Source organism: Akebia trifoliata, chromosome 15 (genome assembly GCF_017979445.1).
Source record: "Akebia trifoliata isolate Shusen 1 chromosome 15, ASM1797944v1, whole genome shotgun sequence".
NCBI lineage: Eukaryota > Viridiplantae > Streptophyta > Magnoliopsida > Ranunculales > Lardizabalaceae > Akebia > Akebia trifoliata.
In genome coordinates this window covers 17,257,514-17,284,437 of record NC_141389.1, presented here as the reverse complement: position 1 = coordinate 17,284,437, position 26,924 = coordinate 17,257,514, and the positions used below count along the sequence as shown (strand labels likewise).

General features: G+C 34.0%; 1 protein-coding gene across 7 annotated transcripts; it reads left to right on the top strand.

The window, feature by feature from the left end:
- Nucleotides 1–12,927: 12,927 nt before the first annotated feature.
- On the top strand, nucleotides 12,928–21,629 carry LOC147384452 (uncharacterized). Of its 7 annotated transcripts, none has more exons than XM_086426535.1 (9): nucleotides 12,938–13,208; nucleotides 13,311–13,532; nucleotides 14,654–14,818; nucleotides 15,291–15,443; nucleotides 15,650–15,689; nucleotides 15,973–16,025; nucleotides 16,144–16,259; nucleotides 21,241–21,349; nucleotides 21,425–21,629. In XM_086426535.1, the coding sequence occupies exons 1-9, from the start codon at nucleotides 13,103–13,105 to the stop codon at nucleotides 21,517–21,519; spliced, it is 1,059 nt and encodes a 352-aa protein (XP_086282661.1). In that variant the 5' UTR covers nucleotides 12,938–13,102; the 3' UTR covers nucleotides 21,520–21,629. The 7 variants fall into 7 exon arrangements, with proteins under 7 accessions (XP_086282666.1, XP_086282661.1, XP_086282660.1 ...); XM_086426534.1 differs by having other exon boundaries at nucleotides 15,644–15,689; XM_086426537.1 differs by having other exon boundaries at nucleotides 12,940–13,208; nucleotides 13,311–13,513; nucleotides 14,653–14,818; nucleotides 15,644–15,689.
- The last annotated feature ends 5,295 nt before the right edge of the window (nucleotides 21,630–26,924 follow it).

Genomic DNA, 26,924 nt, shown 5'->3' with positions numbered 1-26,924 from the left:
GGTCAATGTAATTAAACTAAATTCAAGAGGTTTTAATAACTTTGCCCAACCTATAAAATTCTCTAGAACTTGTGAACAAAGATATTCTTAACCCTTGGTTGTTAAAGAATTAGTTGGGCTAGATGACTTAAATATCCAAAATCTCAATCTGTATTTACATGTCATCTAGTTTAGTTCTCTAGGATTTGACCCAAAACCAATGACCTAGGACCTTCCTACCCTCCTCAAAGAATTCTCTAAAAATTATGGCATTTTATTATCCTATCCTCTTGATCATCATGATTGGTGAGATCTATAGGTGAGTGAAAAACCATCAAGTACAAAGAGAATAAATGTAATTTGATTTTTCTATAAAGGTTTTTTGAAAATATTGGGAACCCTAGGATTTAGGACAAGCTTATCCCCAAGGGTTTCCCAAAATCATATAAATAGGACTTCCATCCAAAGTAAGAAAATGAGCTCATTTAATGATTTAAAATTTTGTATAAATCTCTCCCAAACCTTTCTAAACATTCCTATTCTATCAAAATATCTCTAAAAATCCCTAGAAGCTCAACCCAAGAACAAGAAGGAATAGAAGGAATAGAAGAAGAAGAAGAAGACGAAGGTGGGGTTAAATCCTCCATTCTCCACTTCTAATCTCCCCTTTCTTATGATCCCCCTTTTTATTCTAAGTATTTTCCTATTTGTAAGTTTAATTTTATAATTTTTAATGTAGTTTCCTAAATCTTTAGTCTAGAAGCTTGGGAAGAGAGAGTAATCCCTCTTGGAGGTAATCTCTCCTAATAAGTCCTCAATAAGTTCCTTGAGAGCACTACGTTAGGTTGTTTTACTTTCATTTACTCTTATGCAAATTTAATTTCTATAGCATAGATGTTTTCAATTCCTTGTAATTTCAATTCTAGATAATTTTATTTTATCTTACTTCCTTTTATGGTAATAGAGTTAGAGAGTAAACCTTCCTTGGAGGTAAGATAAGTCCATCACATGTATAAACTTTACACACACTCATTTCTAAAATGGTCACAAACAAGAATATAAGTCCCTATGAACCTACATTCAACTTTTAGAGCCAACAAAAATAGTTCAAAAATAGACAAAATCTCAAGCAAGTAGTATTGATTCCTACATGATGTGATTCAAATCATGAACCTCGCCAAATGATCAAACCGATAAATAAAGTCTTCATAAGAAGCCCATCAACTTGTATTGAAGCTTTGGGACTTCAGATGATGAGATCCATGTGGGTTTGCATCAAAGTCCCAAGATCACAAAAAATTCTAGAAAGCACCTACTTCTAGTAAGGGCTTGCACATCATATTGATTTGTTCATTTTTCAAAACAAAATTATAGTTAATTTTCCTTAGTTTTTTATAGTTTTCTTTGTTTTTAAAAATCCCAAATAAAAATTTTCTAATCTTCACCTATGGTTATCTATTGGTAAACATTTTAGGATGGGAGGGACAAGGTGCTTAACACCTTCCTTGTCCCTCAACCGAAACTCCTTACCTTAGATTTTTAGGTAGACCATTTCTCTCTTATCTTTTGGATATGTGAATCACTACAAGCAAAAAAAAAAAAAAAAAAATTTAAAAACCTTTTATTGTGTCCATTCACACTTTAATTGAATGGTGGAGACTTCTAAACCCGTGTAAATAAGCTCAAAACCTCCCTAAAGGTTTTGATGTCCACATATCTACATGTTACATTAATGGAAAATCATGTATTTAAAGAAGAGAGTTATAAACCTGTAATTGACATAATAAACAAAAGATGGGGAAACCAAATGTCATCTGCCTTATATTCTCCTGCATACATTCTCAATCCAACCGTATACTTTCAAGCCATTGATCATGATGAACGAATTCGACACACATTATTGGATTCCTTGATGTTTTAGAAAGAATGATTTCAACGAGAGATAAACAAAATAAGATATCATCGTAATTGGATCAATATAAGAACAATGAACGAATCTTCGAGAAGGAGATTGTCATCAAATATAGAACAACAAAGGCAACAAGCTGAAGCCACAAATAAGTACCTTATTTGTGGCTTTAGCTTGACCATTTCCTTGTGGATATTGCAATGAAGATAACAATTGCATTATTCCAAGCTCCTTATAAAATGATTTGATATACTTACCCAAGAACTGTCTCCCATTATCTGACATTATTGTACGAAGTAGACTAAACTGACAAATTATGTTCTCCCAAATGAACTTATGAACTTCCTATTAGCGAATCTTAGACAAAGGAAGTGTTTCTACCCATTGGACTAACAAAAAAGTTACATTTTTTGGTGTTTTAGGTAATGGACCAACCAAATCTATCCCCACTGTGCAAAAAGCCATGCGCTGACTAACGAGTTGAGTTGAACGGATGATTGATGGATGATTATCCCATATCTTTAGCATATATCACATCATTTGAAATGCAGAGTAGCATTTTTCTATAAATATGGCCAAAAATACTCTCGGGAGAGTACTTTATGTGCTAACGACCTACTACCTGAATGATTCCCACAGTCTCCTTTGTGGATTTCACTCAATACTTCTTCTGCCTATTCTAATATTAGGCAATGCAAAAATTACCCACCCATAGATTTTCTATACAATTGCTTATCCAAGAGGATATAACATTCTAATCTAGCATTTACTCGCATTGCCTTCTTAGGGTCATCAAGCAGCTGTCTTGATTGGAAGAAGGCAATAATTGGATTCATCCAGCCCTGATCCCTTGCTGTAACCACTTAATTGACCTGTTCAGGCTCATCAATCGATAGTTTTTCCTAGAACTCGGGTGAGAGTTCTTTCTTATCTTGTCCTGCTAACATCGAAGATACGTAGACTAATACATCCATATGTTTGTTATCCGTTCTAGATATATGCTCTACCCTTATCTTTTTTCTACTTGAAGTATGATAGATTTGATCTTTTCAAGATAGAACTGCATTCTAGGGTCTCGTGCCTCGAATGTTCTGTTGACATGGTTGACCACTAACTGTGAGTCATTGTAGACTATGACTTCCTTGACTTCTAGCCTCATCAACGTGTTAAAACTAAGCATCATTGCCTTGTACTCTATGAAAGTGTCATCAATCCGTGGGTGTTGATTCATTTTTTTATTTTTTGGGAGTCACCACCTAGTTTTACGGTCTAGGAATCAAAATAATACTCTAAATAGATAAAAAGTATTGATTTATGACAAGAATGGATCTGGGATCACAATACGGGATTTAAAGGTGTGAAGCACCAATCCCATCCGACGAATGCCAATTTCTACTTTCCCAAAAATTTACATTGCAAAAATAATGACCTAAAAATTAAAATTAAAATTAAAACAATATCTTTTTTTTACTTAGGTGATTGCGATGGTCGTTTCCCTCAGAAATGACAGAATGTGTTCCTCGTGTGAGTCTTCTTGCTTCTATCTCTGTCACTAGATCCGCTTCCAATATTCGAAATGAGGCATTCTCCTCTTAGATCTGAATATTTTCTGACTTTTCTGAGTGTTTTAAATGTTCTGGGTGTTTTTTGAGGATTTCTAGGTGTTTTTTAAATGAAAAATGGGGTTTAGGTGTTAGGTAGAGACTTGAGGCTTTAGATTTAAGATTTTGAGAAGGCTTGAGAAAGTTTTTTACCTATCTTTCTTAGGATTCTTTTTAACTTGCGAATTTAGGTTGTAGAGGCTCCTTTTTATAGAGTTTTTCGGGAGTTTTTCAGTTTGATTAGGTTTCTTCAAGATAAAGTTAAGTTGTTTAATTAGGATTTTGAATTAAAATTTTAATTCTTACGTACAATGAAGACTTTTAAATTTTTGAAGAACCCCTTAATTATATTTTTAATTCTTTGTGACCCCAGATGGAGGGGTCTTTTATAAATATCATGTGGGCCCCACTTAAATAAATAGGCCACCACTTAAAAGTTGGCCCATGGGCTTAATTAATTGATTTTATTTGTTTAAAAATTTTAATTTGATTTATTAATATTTTACTTTACATTAATTAATGTTTTAATTATTGTTTCAGATTTTTGATTTTTATGATTTGAAAATTTACCGTTTTACCCTTAAAAAGGGTTTTTGAATTGAGAGGTTGATTTTTGACGTTTTGGGATGTTTTGAAATCAATTTTCGTAATGAATTCAATGAGAGTATCGGTTTGTGTTACTTATGGATTTTCGACATGAAATGATCGTGGACTCTACGAGGGGCATTTTCATAATTTTGTCAAATTTGATAAAAATTGATGAAACAATTTATTTGACTGTTATTTTATGTATGATGATTTATATGTTTTGGGTCATATTTTCATAGCGTAGCATGATTTCTAGAGCTTTATTTGCTTGAGATACCTCATCAAAATTTCTGAAATATATCTAGTAACAAATAAAAAAATATTGGAATATTCATTCTTCATTGGGAATCGTCGCAATCGGGTTGACAAGTTGATTAATTAGACGAGTATGAAAATGGGGTGTCTACACTCTACTTCGTTATTTAACGCTTCCTAGTTTAACTATCTTTTCTAGTTTGGTACTGTCTAGGGTGAGTAACACTACCCCAATTCTAAAGCCTTCCATGTTTAAAGATCCATCGACATAAACCTTCCATCCTAACTGATCGCTCAATTCTTCCTACTTCTCCATATTCTCATACTCTTCTATATGCAGATCCGCCTTTTCTTCTATTGGGAAGTTAGCCAAGAAATCAGCAACCGCTTGTCCCTTCAGAGATATCTTGGGCTTGTATTTTAGCATGAACTTAGCCCATTGAAACGCCCATTTTGCCATTCTGCCCGACTATTTTGTCTTTCCCAACATTGATTTCAATGGGTATTCCTGGCTACATGGATTTTATGAGCCTAAAAGTAGGGCCTCAGTCGAAGAGCTATGTAGACTAAGGCTATACCCAATTGTTCAATTTTTGAGTGCCTAGTTTTCGCGTTTATGAAAATCTTGCTAAGTAGATATGCTACTCCATTGCTTCCCTACTCTGATCAAGACCGAGTTGATGGCGCATTCTGAAATGGCAAGGTACAGCCTAAACTCCTCCCCAACTTTTAACTTTGAGAGGATTGGTGGTTATCTTAAGTACTTCTTTAGCTCAGTAAAAACTTGGTCACACTCCTTTGTCCATTTAAACTTCGTGTTCTTCCGCAACAACTGGTTCAAAGGTTTACACTTGTTTGAAGGTCTGGATATGAATCTATTCAAAGTTGCTACCCTTCCAGACCTACATCTGGGTCTTCGGAGAAGGCATCTCGAGGAGTGCTCTGATTTGGTTTGGGTTAGTTTCTATCCCTCTTTTCGTAACCAAGTAACATAAGAACTTCTCTAATGTCAGCACGAAAATGCACTTCTCTTGGTTAAGCTTTATCCCAACCTTCCTCACTCGTGAAAATATTTCCTCCAAATCTGTAATGTGGTCTTTCTTCTTTTTGTTTTTCACTAATAAATCGTCAATGTAAACTTCCGTAGTTTGTGCTAACAAATCTCTAAAAAATTTCGTTACTAACCTTTAGTATGTTGTTCTTGCATTTTTCAGTCCAAAGGGCATAACTTTGTAACAGTAAAGTCCTTATTTAGTGATGAAGGTCATTCTCTCTTAATCTTCAATATAGAGTTGAATCTGATTGTAGCTAGAGTAGCTGTCCATAAAAGACAATCTCTCATGGTCTGATGTGGCATCTATGAACTGATCAATTCTGGGCATTGGGAAGTTATCCTTTAGATAGGCCTTATTTAAGTTTGTAAAATCGATACACACGCTGACCTTCTCATTCTTTTTTGGTATTGGGCTACCCAGTCAAGAAACTGCACTTATCTGATAAATCTTACTTCATTCAACTTTTTACCTCTTTCTTGAGGTGCAGTGCTAATATCCTCGACTTTTATTTTACTAGTTTCATGCCTGACTCAACATTTAAGTGATGACAGATCACTTTAGGACTGATTCCTGGCATTTCTTTTATCGACCAAGCAAAAACATTCTTATTTCTCTTCAAACAATTTGTCAAATCCTCCAACTATTTTAGACCTAACTCTGTCCCTACTACGATCTGCCTTTCTTCCCTTATATCCACCATTTTTACGTTCTCCAAGCATAGGAGTCTATTTTTCCCACCTCCCCCCACTGTAATTGTTATTGCTTAGTTTTTGCTTCTATGCGCTCATCCTGACCTAAGGTGTAAACTTGAGCTGCTCTTTGGTATCCCCTAATGTCCCATATCCCTTGTAATGTTGGGAACTTCAAAACATGATAGTATGTAGATAAAACAATCTTTATCTCATATATCCACCATCTTCCCAAAATAACATTATACAATGAGCTTGCTTCAACAACCATGAACCTAGTCATTATGGTCACCAGTCCCGCTTGCACATGCAAACTAGTTCCCCCCAAGATTGGTTTGATTTTCCATCAAATCTGATCAAGGGGGCCTTGTTTGGGTTAGTACATTCCTATTTAGCCCCATTTTCTAGAAAATTAATGCGTACAGGATGTCGACTGAGCTGCCGTTATCAATCAATATTTTTTTAAGAGTAAAGGTGCCAACTTAAAGGATTACCACCAGAGCATGATAATATGGCCTAACCATGCCTTTCAAGTAATTCTTAGTGAAGGCCACTGCTTGCTCGTTGTACATGTCGTTCTGCTCTATAGGTTCATTCCTAGTCATGTAGATGTGCATGAAATATTCTGTCTATGGCATCTTTACTCTCTTGTCATTCTTGTCTTGGCTTGACCTCTTAGGCTCCTACTTTAAGATAATGTGAATCACTACAGCCTTTCCATTCCAACCTTACACAAGAGGCTACTTTCGCTTTTGATTCCCCTCTCGAGTCTCCCAGCAAACCTTGCTCTATCATTCTCTATAATAGGTTTCTCAGAGCTTGACACTTGTTGGTAGCATTAGTTCGAACCTTATGAAATGCGCAGTATCTCTCACCGTATTTTATCTGATCTTGTAGAAATGGCCCTGGCCACTTGAAATAAGGTTCATTTACGATAAGGAATAAGATATCGTTGGGAGGCATAAGGAAGTACATCCCCTATTTCTTTTGTCTACTGCCCTATTTAGGATACACTCTCATTTTCTTCATTTCTTATTGCTACTGCTGCTTGCCAGGCTTGGCCACTATGTGTATCACTTTACGCTTTTCGACCTAAATTTGAAGATCATCTTCTAATCTTTCAAATAATTCACTTAGCATTTTAGACCTATTTTTCACTGGTGACTTGTATAACCCTGAGTTAAATGGCAAAAAGTTCCTGAACACCACCACTACAATCCTCTCATAATAGCTATCCAGGGCCAGGATATATTCTTTGAATCTCTTAATAAATTTTCTAAGATTTTTTCCTTGTTGCATTTGCACGCTGAGCAGAGCATCCACATCTTCACCAACTTTCCTGTTACTGATGTATTACGCCACAAAGGCAATGTAGAGGTCCTCAAAAGAAGTTATTGACCCACTCGATAGCTTGTGGAACCAGGTCAAGGCATTTTCCTATAGACTAGAGGGAAATAACCTACACATCAGACATTCGTTCCCCTCCCACAAAGTCAACATCCCTCAAAAGTGGAATAATGCTCAATCAGATCCTTTATTCATGAATAGGGGTGAAACATGGTGCTACAAACTTCTTTGGGATCTCCTCAAATAAGATCTCAGCCATGAAGGGTGACTTTTGAACTCCCCTAATAGCTTGTGTAGCCACCAACCCGATATTCGTGCTCTTTATCACCTCATTTTCCTTTCAAATCATATCTTTGACCTCCTCTCACTTCAAACCCATCATGGGCTCAACTTGAGTTGTTGTGGTATCATAGCTCTAATGTCTTCCCTCTCACTAGGGTTTCGAGATCAAGAGCCATTTTCTACATTTGAATTGTGATATTTTTCTTTCTACTGGTTCTCTATGCATTGACTCAACATCCAATTCTGTTCAGCTAAGTCATATATTATTTTTCTACATCTCTATGTGTTGTTTTTCTCACTTCTTGTAAAATCCCAAGTTTTTTATTCGTATCTCGAGAAAATAAATAATGGAATTTTGAGAAAATTTTGAAAGTGGGACTTAAGGTAAAATTTTAAGATTTTTCTAGTAATTTTTCATGAAATTTGACCTCAATATTATATTCGAAATGGTTGAAAAATATGCTTTAACCTATAAATATGCTCAAATGTGAGTCCGAACAAAAAAGTTACAAAATCCTCGATTTTCTAGTTGGACCAAGCTAAAATAATGACATTTTTCTAGAGTAAGAAATTTTAAAATTTGATCATACCATTGGGTTCGTAATGAAAAATTATAGAAAACGGACTATTTACTTGTCATTTTTTTATACCAAAAAGTCGAATTATCGTCAAAAACGAAAACGACGTCAATTTTAGGGTCCTATCGAGCTGAAAAAGTAAACTTTTGTTAGAGATAGAATTTGTAGAATTTGACCATACCATTAGATCCAGAACGAAAAATTATACAAAATAGAGTATTCATACGTCACTTTTGGAGTCTAGACGGTCAAGCTATTGTCAAACGAAATGATATATAAAATATCGATTTTGTCCTAAAACTTATATAAATAATTTTTTTAAATGAAATCAATATTCATCATCTCTTATATGTGTCCAAAAATCAGTTGAAGGTTTTAAAACAAAAAATTTAATTTTTTTCCCAAATTTCAACCTCAGATTCGTCATAAATGAGTCATCATCGACTTCCAACGAAGAATGGAAAAACGTTCGCAGCGTCGACCTTTACAAAATCCACTCAATTTCTTTTCATTTTCTCTTCTCTTTTGTCCTGTTTCATTGAAAAATAACCGTAGGATATATGAAAGTTTCGAAACTTTGACCCTAGATTTCACCTACTTCGAAGTTAAACCGTCCTCCGCTGTAAAAGGGAAAAAAAGATGACAACATCGAGATCTTCGAAATCACCAGACTAAATTCAAAAATTAGCTACTGCAGCATCCGATTCACCTCGATTTCTACGCTGATCATATCGATTTTTGAGCACGCGCTTTAATCCTAACGCACAGTGATTGGTAAGGACTCTCAATTTCTATTGGTAACCGTAGATTATGAAAATTGCATTTAAGATTTTTATCAAAAATTTGTAATATATTAATTATATTTTATAACAAGTTATACGTGGGTAGGAAATTTTACCGGGTTATTTATACCAGTTAGGTTCTATGCACTGCTTGGACCCTATTTTGATATAAGTTTTATAAATTTTTAATTTAAATAATAAAAATAAATTTCAAAGTGTGACAAAGAATTTGATATTGAAAAATGAATATTTGAGTAAATGAATTCGGAATGAATGATGTGTTTAAAATCGTAAAAAATGCAAAAATTGAAAAAAGGGAAAAAGAGATAAAACAGTAAAATGTAAGAATCACACCCGAATGGTGATATCTGCATTTTACATTGTAATGTTGTGTGAATGGCTATCCAAGGATAATGATATTGGTTGCATGTTTATTTACTTTCTGTAGCGCAAGGCGCAGTTTATGTTTCTGTTCTGTTATTTATTTTAAGTCGTGTGGCCACAGTTGTATGGTAGGAAACTGGATATCCATTCTCAACTTTAAAATGTTAATTTCATATTTATTTTAAAAGAAAATTTTCTATTTGTTTTCAAAGAAAAAAAATATATATATAATTTTGTGAACTGTTAAAGAACTTGTGAATACCTGAAGGGATAGTCTGTCATGTCATCCGGAGTGATATACTATCTTGAGATGTACGATAGAGACAACCAAACTCATACGTGGTATGAGACACGTATGAGAATGGAGTCACAATTAGAATCCGGATTTATTCCTCTCTATTTTTACCAATGAACCTATAATGTAAAGGTAACTTTTGTATACGAATGGGGTTGCATATTTGGGAATCACATGCATGCCTAATAGGCATAGACGAAGATGATTAGTCAGTAATCACTAACAATCTGTAGTAGTTGAACGTTCTGACACATCGAAAAAAGACCTATTGCTTACGATTATGTCAAACGACCAGTATGAGCCGGACAAATGATTTAGTAAGTGTGGTAAACAGTGACCAGCCACAAAATTAGGAACTAATACTTTATTATGAAACATCATGTCCTGACTGGGAGCGATCCAGTGGTGAATCTCAACTCTCTAATTCCACTACTCCATCATTGTGTATTATGTATATGTTGCATTATAAAATGTATGTTTAATGTTTCTATTTAATCAATTAGATTTGTATAAAAAGAAAATGTTATAGTGAGTACTACTGATAATGTAAGGTAAATTTTAAAATGTTTAGTTGCTCATCCCTAGCTATATGTACCAGTTAATCATAGATTTTTCAGTAAAACTTTGCATATGTTAAAATGATTCAGTATGTTTATTCGTTCGTGTTAGGAGAGGTTATTGGCATAAATTATTTGCTTCCCTACTAGATAACCATTGTTATTCGCTCTTTCCTTCCTATTTTTTAGTTTTAGATTCTACAGTTGATAAGGTGGGCGTAGAACCAACGAGTGGGGACCTTCTGGTAAGTCAGATAGACGACCAGAGTCCATTACCCAGTAAGTACTAGGGCTATACCCCTTAGTGGTGTCAGTTTGTCGAAGAGTATTGTAGATTTTGTATTGAGTTTTAGGATTTTTGTTAGAGTGAGGATTTTTAGTAGAATCCTGTATATTATTTATCATTTCCCACTCTGATCTATTTTACGTGGCTAGATGTATATAGATTTCTATTGTCATTTTATTCTTATATGTATATACAGGATATTATGGATTTTGTTTATTAGGTGAAATAGGTTGAACGATTTGGAATGCTAACATAAATAGATGAGATCATGCTGAAATTTCTAGATGCCATCTAGTGCCTCGAGATCTGACATAGGGCTTTGTGTTAGTGTTTTGGGGGGCGCCAGATTTCTTCTAATTGATTTAAAAGGATAGTTTTCATGATAGGCACGATAAGGAGATGAGTGTTTCCCTCGAGCGATTTGGTAGTTCTTGCTATTATTTCGACAATTTGTTATAGCAATTCCCACGAACAATACCAAACTTATAGAAAAGGAATTGAGTTTTACCTTGATTGACTTTGCTCTACTGATCCGAAATAACTCCTAAGTTCATCCTATAAACACCGGTGTGGTACCTATCAATATTCCTCCGATGCCCAAGTTAGAGTTGCAGAGATAATAGTATTAAAGAAAGACAGTTTCAACTTTTGTTCTTCCGACCTAAAAAATATCCTCTCACCTTCATTTATTCCTCTGTTTATAGGTTTTTCCTTCAAATCAGAGTTTTCCCTTTAATCAGGATTTGATTATAGTGAATCCCCTGATTGCAATGATTCTAAATGGAATTGAGATCTCTGAGATTAAGTCTAAAATTCTTGGGAGATCTCTGAACTTGATATGCGTAATCTGGAATTATGTAGATACTCATATTAGACCTGACTTGCTAGGCAGATCAGATCTCCCCTTACGTTGTCCTGCCCTACTAGTTAAACTAAACGCTACTACCTTGGTCTACTCTACTACTATAAAGGGTTGGATATGTTAGCTCGCTCCAAGTACTACTTATTCGACTAGGACATGTGTACGGTTTGGATAATGTACCATTATTACCCTTCACAATTCCCTTCTAGGACTTGAGGGTGGAATGTTAACTTACTAAATCCTTTATCTGAGGCTTTTGTTGAGCCCACCAATGCTGCACAAGATCTGTTGCAAGTGTCTCCATTGACATTATTCCTTGCTGGTTCCCCATCTTGTTAGATGTGGTCACTGTTGTGGTCTACTTTCTTGCAGTTCCTGTATGAGGTCTTGACTCCTCCATACTATCTTAGTCCTTATAGGTCTCTCTCCATTACTTGGTAACTAATCTCTCTTGTATCCCATTGCTGTCGTTAGGTTGTTTTTCCTTTACTAATTCATTTGGTTCGTGGACATTTTCTTCCTCTGTTCTGGTGTCTACATTGTTCTCAGAGTCCATAGTGTATCCACTCCTCTCAGGCCTATCATCCAAATATTTTTGGAAAGAGCTTACTAGAGCAGGGAATCGTTCGGGGCTCAATAAGTTCCTTATTTCTAAGGTGTCCATAGGGCTCCTTGAAGAGTGACACCCCCCTTCCTCCGAAAGAGCCTCTCCCTCGAATAAGCCCTCTCCTACCTCCACTCCCTCTTGGCTACAAACTAATTCCATCAAAGCTTGTCCCATATCCCCTGGAGAGGGTTCCTCCCCAGCTCTTACCAGATCTATGTCATAGTTGTCGCCCTTGTTCGCATATCATGGTTTAAAAACTCAGTTTCATGATTGTCTTGTCCATACCTAATATTGAGTCATCTCAGATGAGTTTTCCAATACGTTGAGACATTTTGTCCAAAAATTTCAAAAATGAACATGAGGTATTAAATTTTATTGTAAAAATTGACTTGTGCGTCCATCTCGTTCATGTTTGATATCAAGACGACTCAGACAATACGTCTCGGTCTCGGATGATTTTTGAAACCATGTCGCATATTCCTTCTGAAACTGTTTGCTCAGATTTCAATCTCTCGCTATTTCTAGCCAATTCAATTTGAGTTGTTATAAATTGACTTTCTTGGACACTGCATTCAACACTTCAGTGACGTTGCGGTATTAAAAAAAAATCACATATATTTTTCTTTGAGACACAGGGAAGAAAAGAAAATGTACAATTCTTTGCGGGAAAATGCTGAAATGACAAAAATAATTTATTACGATTCTCACAAGTCTAACGTGGGATGTGCACATTAACCATAGATGTGTTTTCTCGCGATACGAGTAAAAATCATCTACGGTTATATATGCATGTCCACGTCATAATTGTGAGAATTACAGTAAATCCTGGGTCACGTCCGCACGACTCTTCTTTGCGCACTACCACGTCAGCGCAGTTTTGAATGCGGTAAGCGAGAAGGTAAGTTCAGCATTTCAAATTCAAAATAAAAAAATAGGGAGACACAGGAAATGATAGCTCTCTTCAAACCAGAATTCAAAACAACACGAGAGAGAGAGAGAGAGAGGTAAAAAAGACAAATTGTTCTTCTAGAATCTGGAAGGAAGAAATGGAGGAATCGACCTTCTGCAAAACCCTAGCTTTTTTCTGCAAACACCTTCAAACCTCCTCCCAAGCTCTTAAGGAATCCATGGAAAGGCGACCCATTCCTCTCGGTATATGTGTTGTTGTTTTTTTTTTTTTTCTATATGTTTTGAATTAACTCACTTAAATCTGAACTGAAATCTTTATTATTATTATTATTTTGGTGTTTCAAGATTCTGCATCTTCCACCTTCATACAATGCCTGGTTCGCAGAGTTTCATCCGCAAGTACTGATCTAAATTTGCTTGAATCCATGGCATTTGGGACTGTCTCCTTTGAAGAGCTCTTAGGTCACTGCAATGAACTTTACAAGAAGAATGAATCCGATCTTATTCAACTCCAAGATCATCTCAAGAGCTTGGGATGCATCCCTCCTCCTGGTACTCACATCACATGTACCCTCTTACCCTAAAAAAAATAAATTAAGAGAACTTCTATTTTTCACACTAGCTTTTGCTAACACCACTCCAAATGCTCTCTAATTCTTGAGAGCTGCTATTGGCACCCCAACTTTTACCTGTCACAACCCAATTAAAAATAAATAAAATATTAAAAAGGGGTTGAATCTTCATTTCGTGCTTTTAAAACTCGGTTTTGCATCTCGTCTCCTCCATGAATGAGACCGAGTTGTCTCGGATGAGTTTTCCGATATATTTGAGTCCTCTCATTAAAAAATGAGCAAAATGAACTGTGGTTTTAAATCTCGTCTGATACGTTTGACTTGTTTACTCTGTCTTGTTGGTGGACGATATCAAGACGTATCGGACAAGTCATCTCGGTCTCGGACGAGATTTAAAATCATGATTTTGTGCACTGAATATGACGAAATTCCGAGTTTGGTACATTGTTCATTTTAATTCCCCAAACAAGCATTTGTCATTTTTATGACCTATGAACTTGTGAGTTCGTCACTTTTAATATCTACGAATTCCTAGATATACCAGCGAATTCATTGATTGTAAAAGTGACGAATTCACATGAAATGCGTGTTCTGGGAATTAAAATGAACAGTGTACCGACACCAGAATTTGGACATAAGTTGCTCACATTTTGGGAAAAGTTCCATAAGTGAATTGTTGAGATTAAGAAAAATGTTGGGGTGCCAATAGAAGCCCTCTCATTTGCTTTTTTTTTGCTAGTTTTTTATTTTTATTTTTTGGGTTTAGGATTTTATATGAGCCTGATCATAGTTGTAAACAATTACTGAAATTGTTTGAGCGAGTGTTGTAGGTTTTGTAATGTTGAGAGTATAATTTGAGTCAAACCTTTTTAATGGTTGAAGATTGAGTTTTAATCTTTAATTGGAGTGATAAATAATTTAAGCAATTGGGGTGTAATAAGTAAAAGTTGGGGTGCAATAGCAATTCTCTAATTCTTTAGTGATTTACATATGAATTGGGGTGGTGTTAGCAAAAGTTTTCATGACAATAGAATCTCTCCTAAAAAGTTAATTTATTTTCAGTTGCTAACAACTTTTATTTTTTATTTCATTTTATTTTCCTTTTTGCCTTTTAAGTTGACATTGATTTTGAAGATGAGCTTTCAAGCTTAACGACACCAATCACAGTTGACAAAAATTCAGAACTGCTGAATTCGGATATATATTTGTCTCGTGGACCACTTTGTGATACAGGTTCTATTATGAAGAGGCTTGAAGAAGACCCTTCGTATCCTTCTCATGGTCTTACTTTTTTATTTATCTATTGTTTTCTTCCCATTAATTGAATTAGTGTAACTAAACAATTCTTATAAGAGAAGTTTCCCAAAACGTGATCAACTTTTGACGAAATTCTGATTTTGGCTCACTATTCATTTTAATTCCCAGAACATGAGCAACAAGATTGCAGGTTTTCAAGTGACGATCTCGCAAGTTAAGTGACAATCTCTCAGGATTTAAGTGGCTATCTCGTAGATTCGCTACTTTTAGCCAGATCGTCACTAAATAAATCAACGAGATTGTTACTTTGGAAAAAAATATTAGCAAGACTGTCACTTTAAACTTGCGAGATCGTCATTTGAAAAACATGCGATCTCGCTGTTCACGTTTTGGGAATTAAAATGAACATACAGCCGGAATCAGAATTTCTTCATATTCAACTCATGAAATGGTAATTTACCCTTCTTATAATACTTCAAATTGAATTAAATTATAGGTATCACAATCTGGGAGATCGCCCAAGTAATTCGCTACGAATTGATCTCAAATTCATCATTTTTCTTGACATCCTTCTTAAGATTTGAGGAGTCCTTAAGTCTACAAAATCTTGGTCTTTCAGATGTTTGTCTTGCAACTTTAGCTTTTGATGGTTAGTAAAGATTGTTTTCCATTCCCAAAACTGCTATTGTCAACAACTCTATGATTGTGATAGAAAAAATGAAATTGTTTTATGGTATTATGATATTGAGGTCCTTTTGTTTTGATTCAACTATAAAATAAATAATTTCATGTTTCGCTTCTCATCTCGCATTATTATTTTTTTTTTGTCTGTCTTTGTACCTAATGGAGATGTAGCTAGCTCGGATGTGATGTCTCTACAACAAAAGCCAATGAAGTAAGTGTTAATAGTAGTAATAGTTTTATGTTTTTTAGTTATTAGTTATTCTTTTCATGTTCATGTCCTTTTCGGCCTTTTCCTTTTTTAGTTATTCTAATAGAATTATAATTTTTCTAGAATTTCTTCTCGTCTCTTTCTCTTTGTCTTCTTTAAAATCCTAAATCAGTTTCTACATAGTATTAGAGCTTTGGTAACGACCATAATTTTTTGATTATTAGTGAATGTGGGCTTTTTTTTTTTTATTATCTCTTCATTTTTCTTATATATCTTCTATTTTTAGTTATGATGATTTTGGTGAGCTACATGGAACAAAGCTCATGGGCATGGTAGGAGGTACATAACATTGTCGTCTTGGTTCAATAAGTTAATTTTTCTTGGTGGTAAGTCAAGTAATATTTACAATAATTTAATATCATCTACATTCTTATTTATTGATTGTTGTGGAATTTAGGGAATGTGGGAAACACACCTAATCCAGTTGGAAGTGCTTCTCAAATTATAATAAATTTATCAAAGGATGACTATGAAAATCTTCCTTCCTTTATGAAGAATTTAGCTTCATGGGAGGTATAGATTTTCCCTTCCCGTATTCTAGTTTTCTATTTTTTGTTGGTTTTGTAAATTAGGGACATTTATTTGAAATTGAAAATATAACATTTAAGCACGGTACTTGGTAATTAGAGAAATATTGTTTACAATTATACACTTGAAAATAATAAAATTAAAACATAACTAACAAAATTAATACAACATATACCCTTCAAATTTATGCTAGATGAGAGAAATAACATGTCGAGAGGAAAAAAATGTTCAATGGCAACATCATACCTCATAAAGATGTTGCAAATTGATTGGGAGATACATGAGGAAAGAATCGGGACATGATAAGAAGTGTTGGTATTTTTAATATAAAAAATAAAATATAAAACTAAAAGTTGTACTACCTTGGTTTTTGACAAAGTAAAAGTCTTTTGTACTTTTTGTGAATAAAATTCTTTTTTGAATTTGACTTTTCCCTCCTTTGGATTTTGGTCTCACATGGTTTTAAGTCCTTGTATATGTGGTTTTTTCTCCTTTGAGTTTTAGTCCCACATGGATTAGGAAGAGAACTTGAATTTAGGTTTTAAAATAATTTTTTGGAACTGGGGTTGGGCCCCAAGGGGCACCAAGTTTTTCCCCCAAGATAGGGAACTCTCCTACGTTGGGTCAACTCAATTAAAACACACACACACATGCGTGTCGAGTCAAGTCGGGTTGGTGCGGCGTGGTGTGTGCAAGCCGGTGGGTACATCTTCTAATGTCTTAACGTAACTTTTTATTTAAGATTTTGTCTCATCAAAACCTTGTGTCTGTTTTTCAAATTAAAATTATATTTTTAAATTGGTCGTGACTCTTCAGTTACACCATTTTACCTTCTTTAAAAAGCCTTAATAGAACCCAAATTTGGTACATTGTTTTTTCTCATGTTCTTTTCTTTATTTCTTTTACATACTTAAATTTGGACAATATTAACGTGGTGTGAATCAGAACCCTTAATTTGAAGCTGCAAGTTGCGTGGTTGATAGAGATTTGACTGGGTTGTTGTATCTGGGGGTATAGTGCCCATAATCTGCTCATTAAAGTTTGCAAAGGCACAAAACACCTTAAAGAGAGCAATTTTGTATGGGCCTCATTCTGGTTCAAATCGGAATTTTTGGTGTATTCTTTATTTCTAGCATCAACAATTTTAAGGTGTTATCATTTCAACCAATTATCCATAGAAAATACAGAAACAAACTCTTCTGCTTCATTTGAAAACAACAATAAACCATCCTGATTCGTTGGAATGCACTTTAAAAGATGGAATCGGAAGATGTTCTTCTATCTACAACTATGAAAGAAATTTTCGTACTTAATGATGATCTAATTTGAGAAGAAGAAAATGAACCAGCAAGGACCTCTACAATTCGTATTTGGGAAGAAACCGATTTTTTTGCAAAAATCATATCCTTAATGGCCTTGCAGATGATCTATATGACTACTATGCCGGCTTTGAATCTGCAAGAGTAGTTTGGGAAGTATTACAAAAAAAATGACATAGAAGAGGCTGGATCTAAAAAGTGCATTGTAATTAGATATCTTAAATTCCAGATGGTAGATGATAAATCCATAATTTCCCAGTCCCATGATTTGCAAAAAATTGTTCATGAAATTTTAAATGAAGGCATGAAAATTGATGAACAGTTTCAAGTAACTATTTTGATAGAAAAATTGCTACATTATTGGAAGAATTTTAGAAATTTCCTTTGTCAGAAATCCAAGGAATTTTCTATCTCGGGGTTACATATTAATCTGTAAAAAAGCAAACTTCTAGGGGTGGGTGATGTTCCTTACCTACCAAGGTTAGCAGCTAGCTTGGGGTGTTCTAGTGGTAGTATTCATTTTACATATTTGGGCCTTCTGTTAGGAACTTTGTATAATAGCAAAAGTATTTGAGATGGGGTGGTTGATAGGATGGAGAAGAAGTTGAGCTTGTGGAAAGCTAAATATTTATCAAAGGGAGGCAAGGTGACTTTGGTTAACTTTCTCCAATATCCCAATCTACTTTCTCTCCCTCTTTTCTATGCTTAAATCTGTGGAGGTCCAAATCGAAAGACTCATGAAGAATTTTTTGTGGAATGATAAGTCCGGAGGGAGGAAATAGCCCTTAGTGAATTGGAGATGGATTTACCCCCTTAGAAAAATGTTGGCTTGGGGATTAGAGGTTTAAGATTGATAAATAGAGCTCTTTTGAGTAAATGGTTATTGAGGTTTGGGGAAGAGAGATAGTTTATGGAGGAGAGTTATTCGTGCAAAATATGGGGAAAAGATGTTCGGTTGGTGCAATGGGGAGGCTAAAGCTTCTTACGGTTGTAGTGTGTGGAAAGGGATCCTCAAGGTCTCTGAGCATTTCGAAAGTGGTATTAGTTTTAGAGTGGGTTCTAGGGATATGATGTAGATAGGTTTGCCAACACTTCACTGTCTATGATCGAGTTAAGAAGCGTCGAAGAAAGAAATCAGCAACATTGACCGAGTCAAATCTATTTGACTGAGTCAACTTTATCCAATCTTTAACTGATCCTCAAAACCTAGGCCAACTTCTCTTGGAACTCTTTCTTTTATTGAGTTTTTATTTTTTAATATGCTTAAGTAGTTTTAATTAGTTTTTATTCAATTTTAGAAAATTTCTTTTCCTAATTTGTTTTATATTTAAAATTCGTTTTTATTCTTTAGGTTATAATTAGAAGTTTTTTAAGATGTCCAAATTGAGTTCTAAAAGGATTAGAAGGTTAGTAATATGTTATAAATAGATTAGGAAGTTACTTTTTAGTATTTTAGAAAGTTTCTAAGTTGTTATAGAGTTATCTATTTAAGGAGCTCCAACAAACAATACGTAGAGTTAGTTTTTTTGAAGATTGATTAATAAAAGAGAAAGAAGAGATTTCTTCCCTTTCTTTGTTTTTTTATTTTTTATTTTGAGCATAAGAACCCAATATTGGTTCTTAATTTTAGTGTTTGCGATTGATTTCCATCAATCTTAAATCTAAATTGAAGTTTTTAGTCTGTTTTGCTCGACATAGAGATTCTTCATTATTCTTAGTTCTTAGGATTTCACTAAAGAACCAGATTTTTAACATAAACTCTAGGTTTGTGTGTTCTATCCTAAATCAGGATAGGGTGAGGATATAGGGAGATGGACAGTATGATGATTTGGCTTTGTCAATTCAATACCCATCCCTTGTATGCGCTTGTTCATTGAAAAGGAACGTTTCGATTTAGCAATGTTTGATTCACTACGGTTACCACTTCTTGGGATTTGGGCTTCAGAAGATACTTCCATGATTGGGAGATAATCCAGGTGATCAAGATAGAAGGGAGTGGGTCAAGACTAAGGGTAAGAGATTTACAGTTCGGTCTTTTTACCAAGCTTTTCTTCCTAGGTCAGATTTTTCTTACCCTGTCTCCCTCATTTGATCAACTTTGGTTCATCCAAAGGTTTCATTCTTTGTTTGGCTTGCCTCCTTAGCCAAGATTCTTACCTTGGATAACCTGATGGTTCGTGGGTGGATTACTCCCAATCTTTGCCCTCTTTGTATGAGAGCAGGGAATCCATGGATCATATCTTACTCCATTTTCCATTCTCCATTCTCCAGTGACATCTGGGCTTCTTTTTTTTTCACTTATTTCACATGTATTGGGTTCTTTCTAATACCGTCCTGATGATGCTTGAGGGGTGGTCTTCTAATATTTTCTCTCATAGAAAGACTTTTGTGGGCCAATCTTCCTTCAGCCATTGCTTGGGGGCTTTGGAAAGAGAGGAATAACATGATATTTCATGGTAAGGAAGGTAACGAGCAAAAATGTTTATGGAAGTTCTTGGGTTATTGTTTATTTGGGCAAAGCTTAAGAAGTTCTTCAGTGCCTCCTTTGAGGACTTTGTCTTTAGAAGAGACCGTCTGCTATTTGTAACTTTTTATCTTGTAGCTGTTGCGATATTTCTTTCTTTTGCTTGTTTGCTTTCTTGTTTGGGGGACTCCTCAGCCTCCTTTGTATTTCCTTTTCGCTTTTAATGAAATTTTGTACTTGTAAAAAAACAATAGCCAACGAAGTTGGGTTCTGAACATCATGCTAACACCATCCTTAAAAAAAAATGTATAGTTGATGTCCAACATCAAAGTAGTGTCTGAGTTCAATTATATATTTGGAATAAAATTTTACAAATGGTGACAATTTTTGGTAGTAACTGTTGGTTGTTAACCATTGAAGCCAACTCTTTCCAAAGTTGTGCCTTTCTGAAGGCTATGAAATTTGGAATTTCAGTGCACAAGTCTACTATTTTCCTGGTCTATGTGGGACTAAAACTTTAAACAAATGAAAGAAGACTAAAAACAGAAGCAACAAAGCTTTTTCACCAAGATAATTTGTCGATCAAACAACCACTTGGATCTCATGTTTGCATTTCACATAGTAGTAGATCATACCTTAGGTTGGAACAAGTGGGACTTACTGTCCACTCAAAAGTGGGTTCTAACAGGTCCCATTCATCACTGCTAAACAGTAAAGAAATGAGAAAAATGCTTAAATTTTTTGTGGTTTGCAGGCAACAATTGTACGGCTAATAAATCACTGACAGGGATGTAGTGAGCCTCAGATTGTGAAGTGCAGTTCATCTTATGATTCACACTTGTTCTGATTGGAAAAACCTACACACATACACAATGCCTATATTGAATTCATTGGACAATCCGAAGGCAAAGAAAAAACAGTCGTTCTAGTGTTGGAGCCTAGTATTTGGATACATCTTCCTACTATTTTACTCATTTCCTTGTGAAGTTTAAGGGTTGAACTGGTGTATGCGCAGATTACTTGTAGTTAAGAGACTTTTTGTAAAGTGCTACGAATTTTGAGTGCTAAAAAAATAATATTTTGTTGAAAAAAGTTATTATTATTATTATTTTTTTATTTTTTTTTTATTTTTACTTTCTAGTTTAGCATCAATTTGATTGATTCCAAAACTTGAACTTGGCAGGATTTGAATGTGGCTGTTGAAAAAATGAATTCAAAGTTGAGCAAACAAGAAAAACCAACAACAGAAAGCAACTTATTCTACAAAGATGAACTTGCATCTTTGGAGTTAGGTATGTGCATATCTCATCTTTTGGGGAGGACAAACTTCTCCGAGAGCATAAGCATCATTTTGTTATTGGTTGCAGGGCCAAAAGTGAAATCTTATCTGCTACTGCTTGTACGTATGAATCGGTTGGTGATTGAGACTGTTAGAGGTTCGATTGCCTATCGAGTATTGTAGATGACACAATAATAAATAAATATGTGAGTGCTAGGACCATTGTTATTTGATGCATTGGTTTTCAGTGTTAACTTGGCTTCTACATAATTTGATTGATTTAGGTACATCTATCATTGGGAACTGACAATGTATAGGTAATCCTTCTTCCCATCCCTGATGTGGGAATGATTTGATTTTGTCTTTGGGTTTGTGCTTCCAAGAGATGACTAGTGTGTTGAAATCCAAATTTCTTTTAGAGGAGAGTAGTTTTGATTCTCCCAATAATCCATAAAACGAAAAATAATATTATTTACTGTCCAACGAATGGACGACTTTCTCTTACTAATTCTTTTGTTATCGTCTCTCTCAATATAATTTACTCTCCAGAGAATGGTGGACTTTGTTACTATTTCTTTTTTATGACTTTTATGAATTTTACGAATTTTTATAAAATTCGGTGGAAAGAATATGCTATTATAACTTGTTGTATGTTGCAAGTGTAAACTTGTAAGTTGTGACGTGTAACACAAGTCGACTTTGAAGCAGCCATATTTCATAATTTTGGAGGAATCCACCTTTTTACATGATAATTTAAAAAAAAAAATAATGACATGTCCCTCTATATTTATTTGAGATTACACCTTAATTTTTCAAATTGATAATTTGTCCCTTGACTTTAGTCTTCTTTTAAAAATCAATGGAACCATAACCTCAATGTCCTCAGTATAATCACCATCGTTATTACCATCACCTTCACTATAACCATCAGCATCACTATCATGTCGTCGAATTTTTGAAATGAAACAGATAATACATGTATGAATCATGTACTCCATATTTTCCATTTATTGAATTTTAGACGGGAATTTTGCAATCTAAAATCAAATAGAACTTGAATTTTTCATGAATCGAATTTTTGCCATATTCTGAATTGTTAACAAGGATCTGGATATAGTTGATCCAAGATTATCATATTGGATCCTTCTCAGAAGCCAAACTATCAATCGGTCTTAAATTATCAAATTGGGTCAAGTTGGATTTTGGGTTAATACAATCCGTTAACAGCCATGGGTATTGAGATGAAAGAAAGAGGAACAAAAAAGTTTCTAATTATTATTGTATAATATGTTTTATTTCCAAAAATAATTTATTTTTGATTATCGATTATTACAATATAGTTGCCTACACATGTTATTAAAAATTAATTAATTTATAATCAATAATACCCAACCGCCCATCTGGCCATGCTGGGATGATCCTCCATTTGATCCAACTCCACCTACCGTCATATTTGAGGGGTTGGAACAGCTTACAATGGATGCACACTTCCCAAGAAGAACTTGGGAGCACTCCATTTCTGCGGAGAATTCATTCATGTACCAACACACTACAATCAGAAAATGTCAATATAACAAAGTTTTGCAATGTATCGATTAGGAGAAAATCGAAGACCATCTCGACCAAAATTAATGTGGAACACAAATTAAGTCAACTATCAAGGGTTCCAATAGTTTTTGTTTTTTTTTAATTATTTAGATTTTCACTTATTTGAGTTTAGATTTATTGTTTTATCATTCGATATTATTTTAATTTTTTCCTTTTAAGTTTTGAGTTTTTTTAGGAAATTTAAGAACTTAATTCGAGTTTAGGTATTATTTACGTCATTTTTATTTATATCTTATTTTGAAGGGTTAAAACTTGTTGTGTTGGATCAATTTTTAGATCATTTAATGAGTTATTCAATTACCTATTCAACAAGCTTAAGATTTTTCAATTTTGATGAATTTTGAAAAAGTTATGGTCAAAATACCGATGGGATGTAAATCTTACATGGGATTGACTTCTCAATGTCAAAAGAGTTCATTTTTATGTAATTTTAGAATTAGAGTTTTAAGTCTAACTAACTTTTCCAGTGAGTAGAGGTCATCCATTGTAGTGTAATCTAAGATCTTTTCTATCATCTTCTTATATTTCCTTTTTTTTTTTTTTTTTTTAATATTGTTTATTGATTTTCTTAAAATCTTGAATTCATCAAGAATCCTCTTTTATTGATTTTCTTTTTAATTCCTTATTCTAAATTTCTTGATTTCTTGAAATCCTTTTTTCCTCAATCCTTAACCAATTTCTTTACCCTATTGAAAAATTTCTAATTACAGAATTTGGCGTTTTACCTTTCAGTGTATACTCATTGCGATTTTGGAAAACCCTTTTTTCCAAATATATATATGGGAAGCATTCAAATGCCCTAAAGAAAACCAAACATTGTACCAATCATTTTTCAAAATAGGGATTAGAAGTTTTGGAATGGGCTGATTTTGTGAGAAGATGCTCTCTATGGTGAAGAGATCATCTTCACCTAAAAATCAGGTCATTCTGAAACTTCTAACCTTAGTTTACAAGTTGAAGAATCATTGAATGTCCGACTTTTATAAACCACTTTTGATGGGATTAAAAGTTTCGGAATTTGACTGATTTTTGGTGAGGATGATCTCCTCATCATAGAGATCATTCTCACAAAAAAATCAGCCCATTCTGAAACTTCTAACTCATACATTAAAAAAATGTTTGGCTCTCTTTAAGATCTCTGAACGCGGATTTCTATTTCAAAAAAATGAATGTTTATTATGGAATTCTCTCCCAAAGTTGCTCCACTCACGATTCTATTAGAAAGTAGAATTACCAACTTTTATACTAATTTGAGAACATAACTACACCGATAGACTTTAGTTATATACAGGATGCAGTCAATCTTCTAAAAGAGAATTGACTTGCTAACAACCTGATAGATTTGTTGAAGCCAAAGCCACATATGATGATAGATTGTTTGTAGATTCCAAACTTTTGTAAATCGTAATTGCCCTTCCATGAAATAGTGAATTAATTCAATCCAGCTTATGATCCCCAGTTATATTATCTTTTGGGCCAACACCTAGGTGAACCAAATGGCTTTAAAAGAATTCATACTGGGGACCCAAAGTTGCCGGTCATGATTCTAAAAGGCCACCCTATGTATATATAACCTTAGGATTGAATTGGATTTAGATTGTCCTAGATCAATTTCAGTATCAGAGCTAAACCTAGAATATATAAATATGATTTTAGAAGTCAAAACCAAATTTGTTTTACTTTTCAAAGAATCATTTAAGATATTATTCAATAATGAGTATAAGGAAAACTTGATTTACATTAATCTTTCTTCTCATCTTGCAGATGTTGAAGATTGGATTTATTATGGATACACAATGAAGGTTTCATCGTTTAATTATGTTGGTAAAATTTTATCCATGGTGCTGAGTGCAAGGTGATTCCTCTAAAAGATTGTCATAGTGTTGGATAGAAATTGGATCTCACATGTACAAGTTATGTTTGATGAGGAGCAGATAATATCTACTAAAGACACATCCAAGGAAATCAACTCATGTATTAACATCAATCTAAGAACAAATTGAAGAAAAGGCAAATCAAATATCAACTTAAAAAAATGGTGGTATACCTATAGCTCTAGAATTACTACAAAAACAAGATCATAAAGTGGAAAATAATTCAAGAGTCCTAGGAAGATATTTTCAAAACATCTAGAATTTTTGTTCATGATGCAACTGTTTCATCACCACCTCAAATTGACTTAATCATGTCAAATGAGTACAACGAAGACTTTGCCAAGATAGAAAATCTCAATTTGAAATTAATAATTCAACACATCATCAAGACCTGATGATGAATCTTCTCCAAAAGAAAATCACAAATTGTCATGATCATTCTTAAGCACTTTAAATTTAAGGACAAGTGTTTTTCAACCAGAAAAAAAATAATGTGAAATCCAAATGAAACCAATGGTCAAGGGTTCCAACAAAATTTTTGTAATTATTTAGATTTTTACTTATTTGGATCTAAATTTATTATTTTATTATTTGGGATTATTTTAAATTAATTTTTTTTTTAGTCTTGAGTTGTTTTTATGTTATCTAGGTGTTTAATTCGAATTTAGGTACTATTTACTTCATTTTTATTTAAATACGCAATTAATGAGCCTAAGATTTTGTAATCGCAATGAGTTTTGAGAAAATTATAATCCAAATATCAATAGAGGTGTCAATCTTTCACAGGATTGACTTCTCAAAGTCAAAAAAGTCTACTTTTACATAATTTTAGAATTAGAGTTTTAACACCTCTCTCTCTCTCTCTCTCTCTCTCTCTCTCTCTCTCTATATATATATATATATATATATATATGGGTCCCGTTCAGCAACAAACATTTTGGCAAAACATTTTTCAAAACATGGGCTAGAGGTTTTGGAATGGGTTGATTTTTGGTGAGGATGATCTCTACGGTGAGGAGATCATCCTCACCAAAAATCAGTCCATTCCAAAACTTCTAGCCCCAGTTTACAAGTTGAAAAATCGTGGACCGTCCATTTTTTGTAAACCATTTTTGATGGGGTTAAAAGTTTTGGAATGAGCTGATTTTTGGTGATGATGATCTCCTCACGGTAGAGATCATCCTCACCAAAAATCAGCCCATTCCAAAACCTCTAACCCATGTTTTGAAAAATGTTTTGCCAAAATGTTTGTCAAAATGTTTGTTGCTGAACATTTCCCTATATATATATATATGGGTCAGGTTCAAGGGCTATATGAGAAAACATATGAGAAAACTTTCGTTTTTCAAAATAAGGGTTAGAGGTTTTGGATTGAGCTGATTTTTTGCAAGGATGGTCACTATGATGAGAAGATCATCCTCACAAAAAATCAGCTCAATCAGAAACTTCTAAATCCATCCAAAGTGATTTACAAATTAGTGATAAAAATTGGTAAAAAATCGATGGTCCACATTCTAAATCACTTTTAATGGGGTTAGAAGTTTCAGATTGGGTTGATTTTTTTTTTTTTGATGATCTTCCCATCATAGAGATCATCCTCACAAAAAATCAGTTCAATCCAAAATTTCTAACCCATATTTTAAAATTTTATTTACCGTCAAAAGTTTTCTCTTATGGCCCTTGAACCTGACCCTATGTATATATAAAAGTTTTCTCATATGTTTTCTCATATGGCCCTTGAACCTGACCCTATGTATATATATATATATGGGTTCAAATGACAACCATTTCAACACACATATAGACAATGTGTTTTGTCTTATATAGGCAAAAATGTTTGGAATGGGCTGATTTTTTGTGAGGATGATCTCTGTGGTGAGGAGATTATCCTTGCCAAAAATCAGTTCATTATGAAATTTCTAGACCATCCAATTTTTGTTGAAAAATTATAGACCGTCCAATTTTTGTAAATCAATTTTGATGGGGTTACAAGTTTTGGAATGGGATGATTTTTTGCCAGGATGATCCCCTCATCACAGAGATCACCCTCTCAAAAAATCAGCCCATTCCAAACATTTTTGCCCATATAAGACAAACACGTTGTCT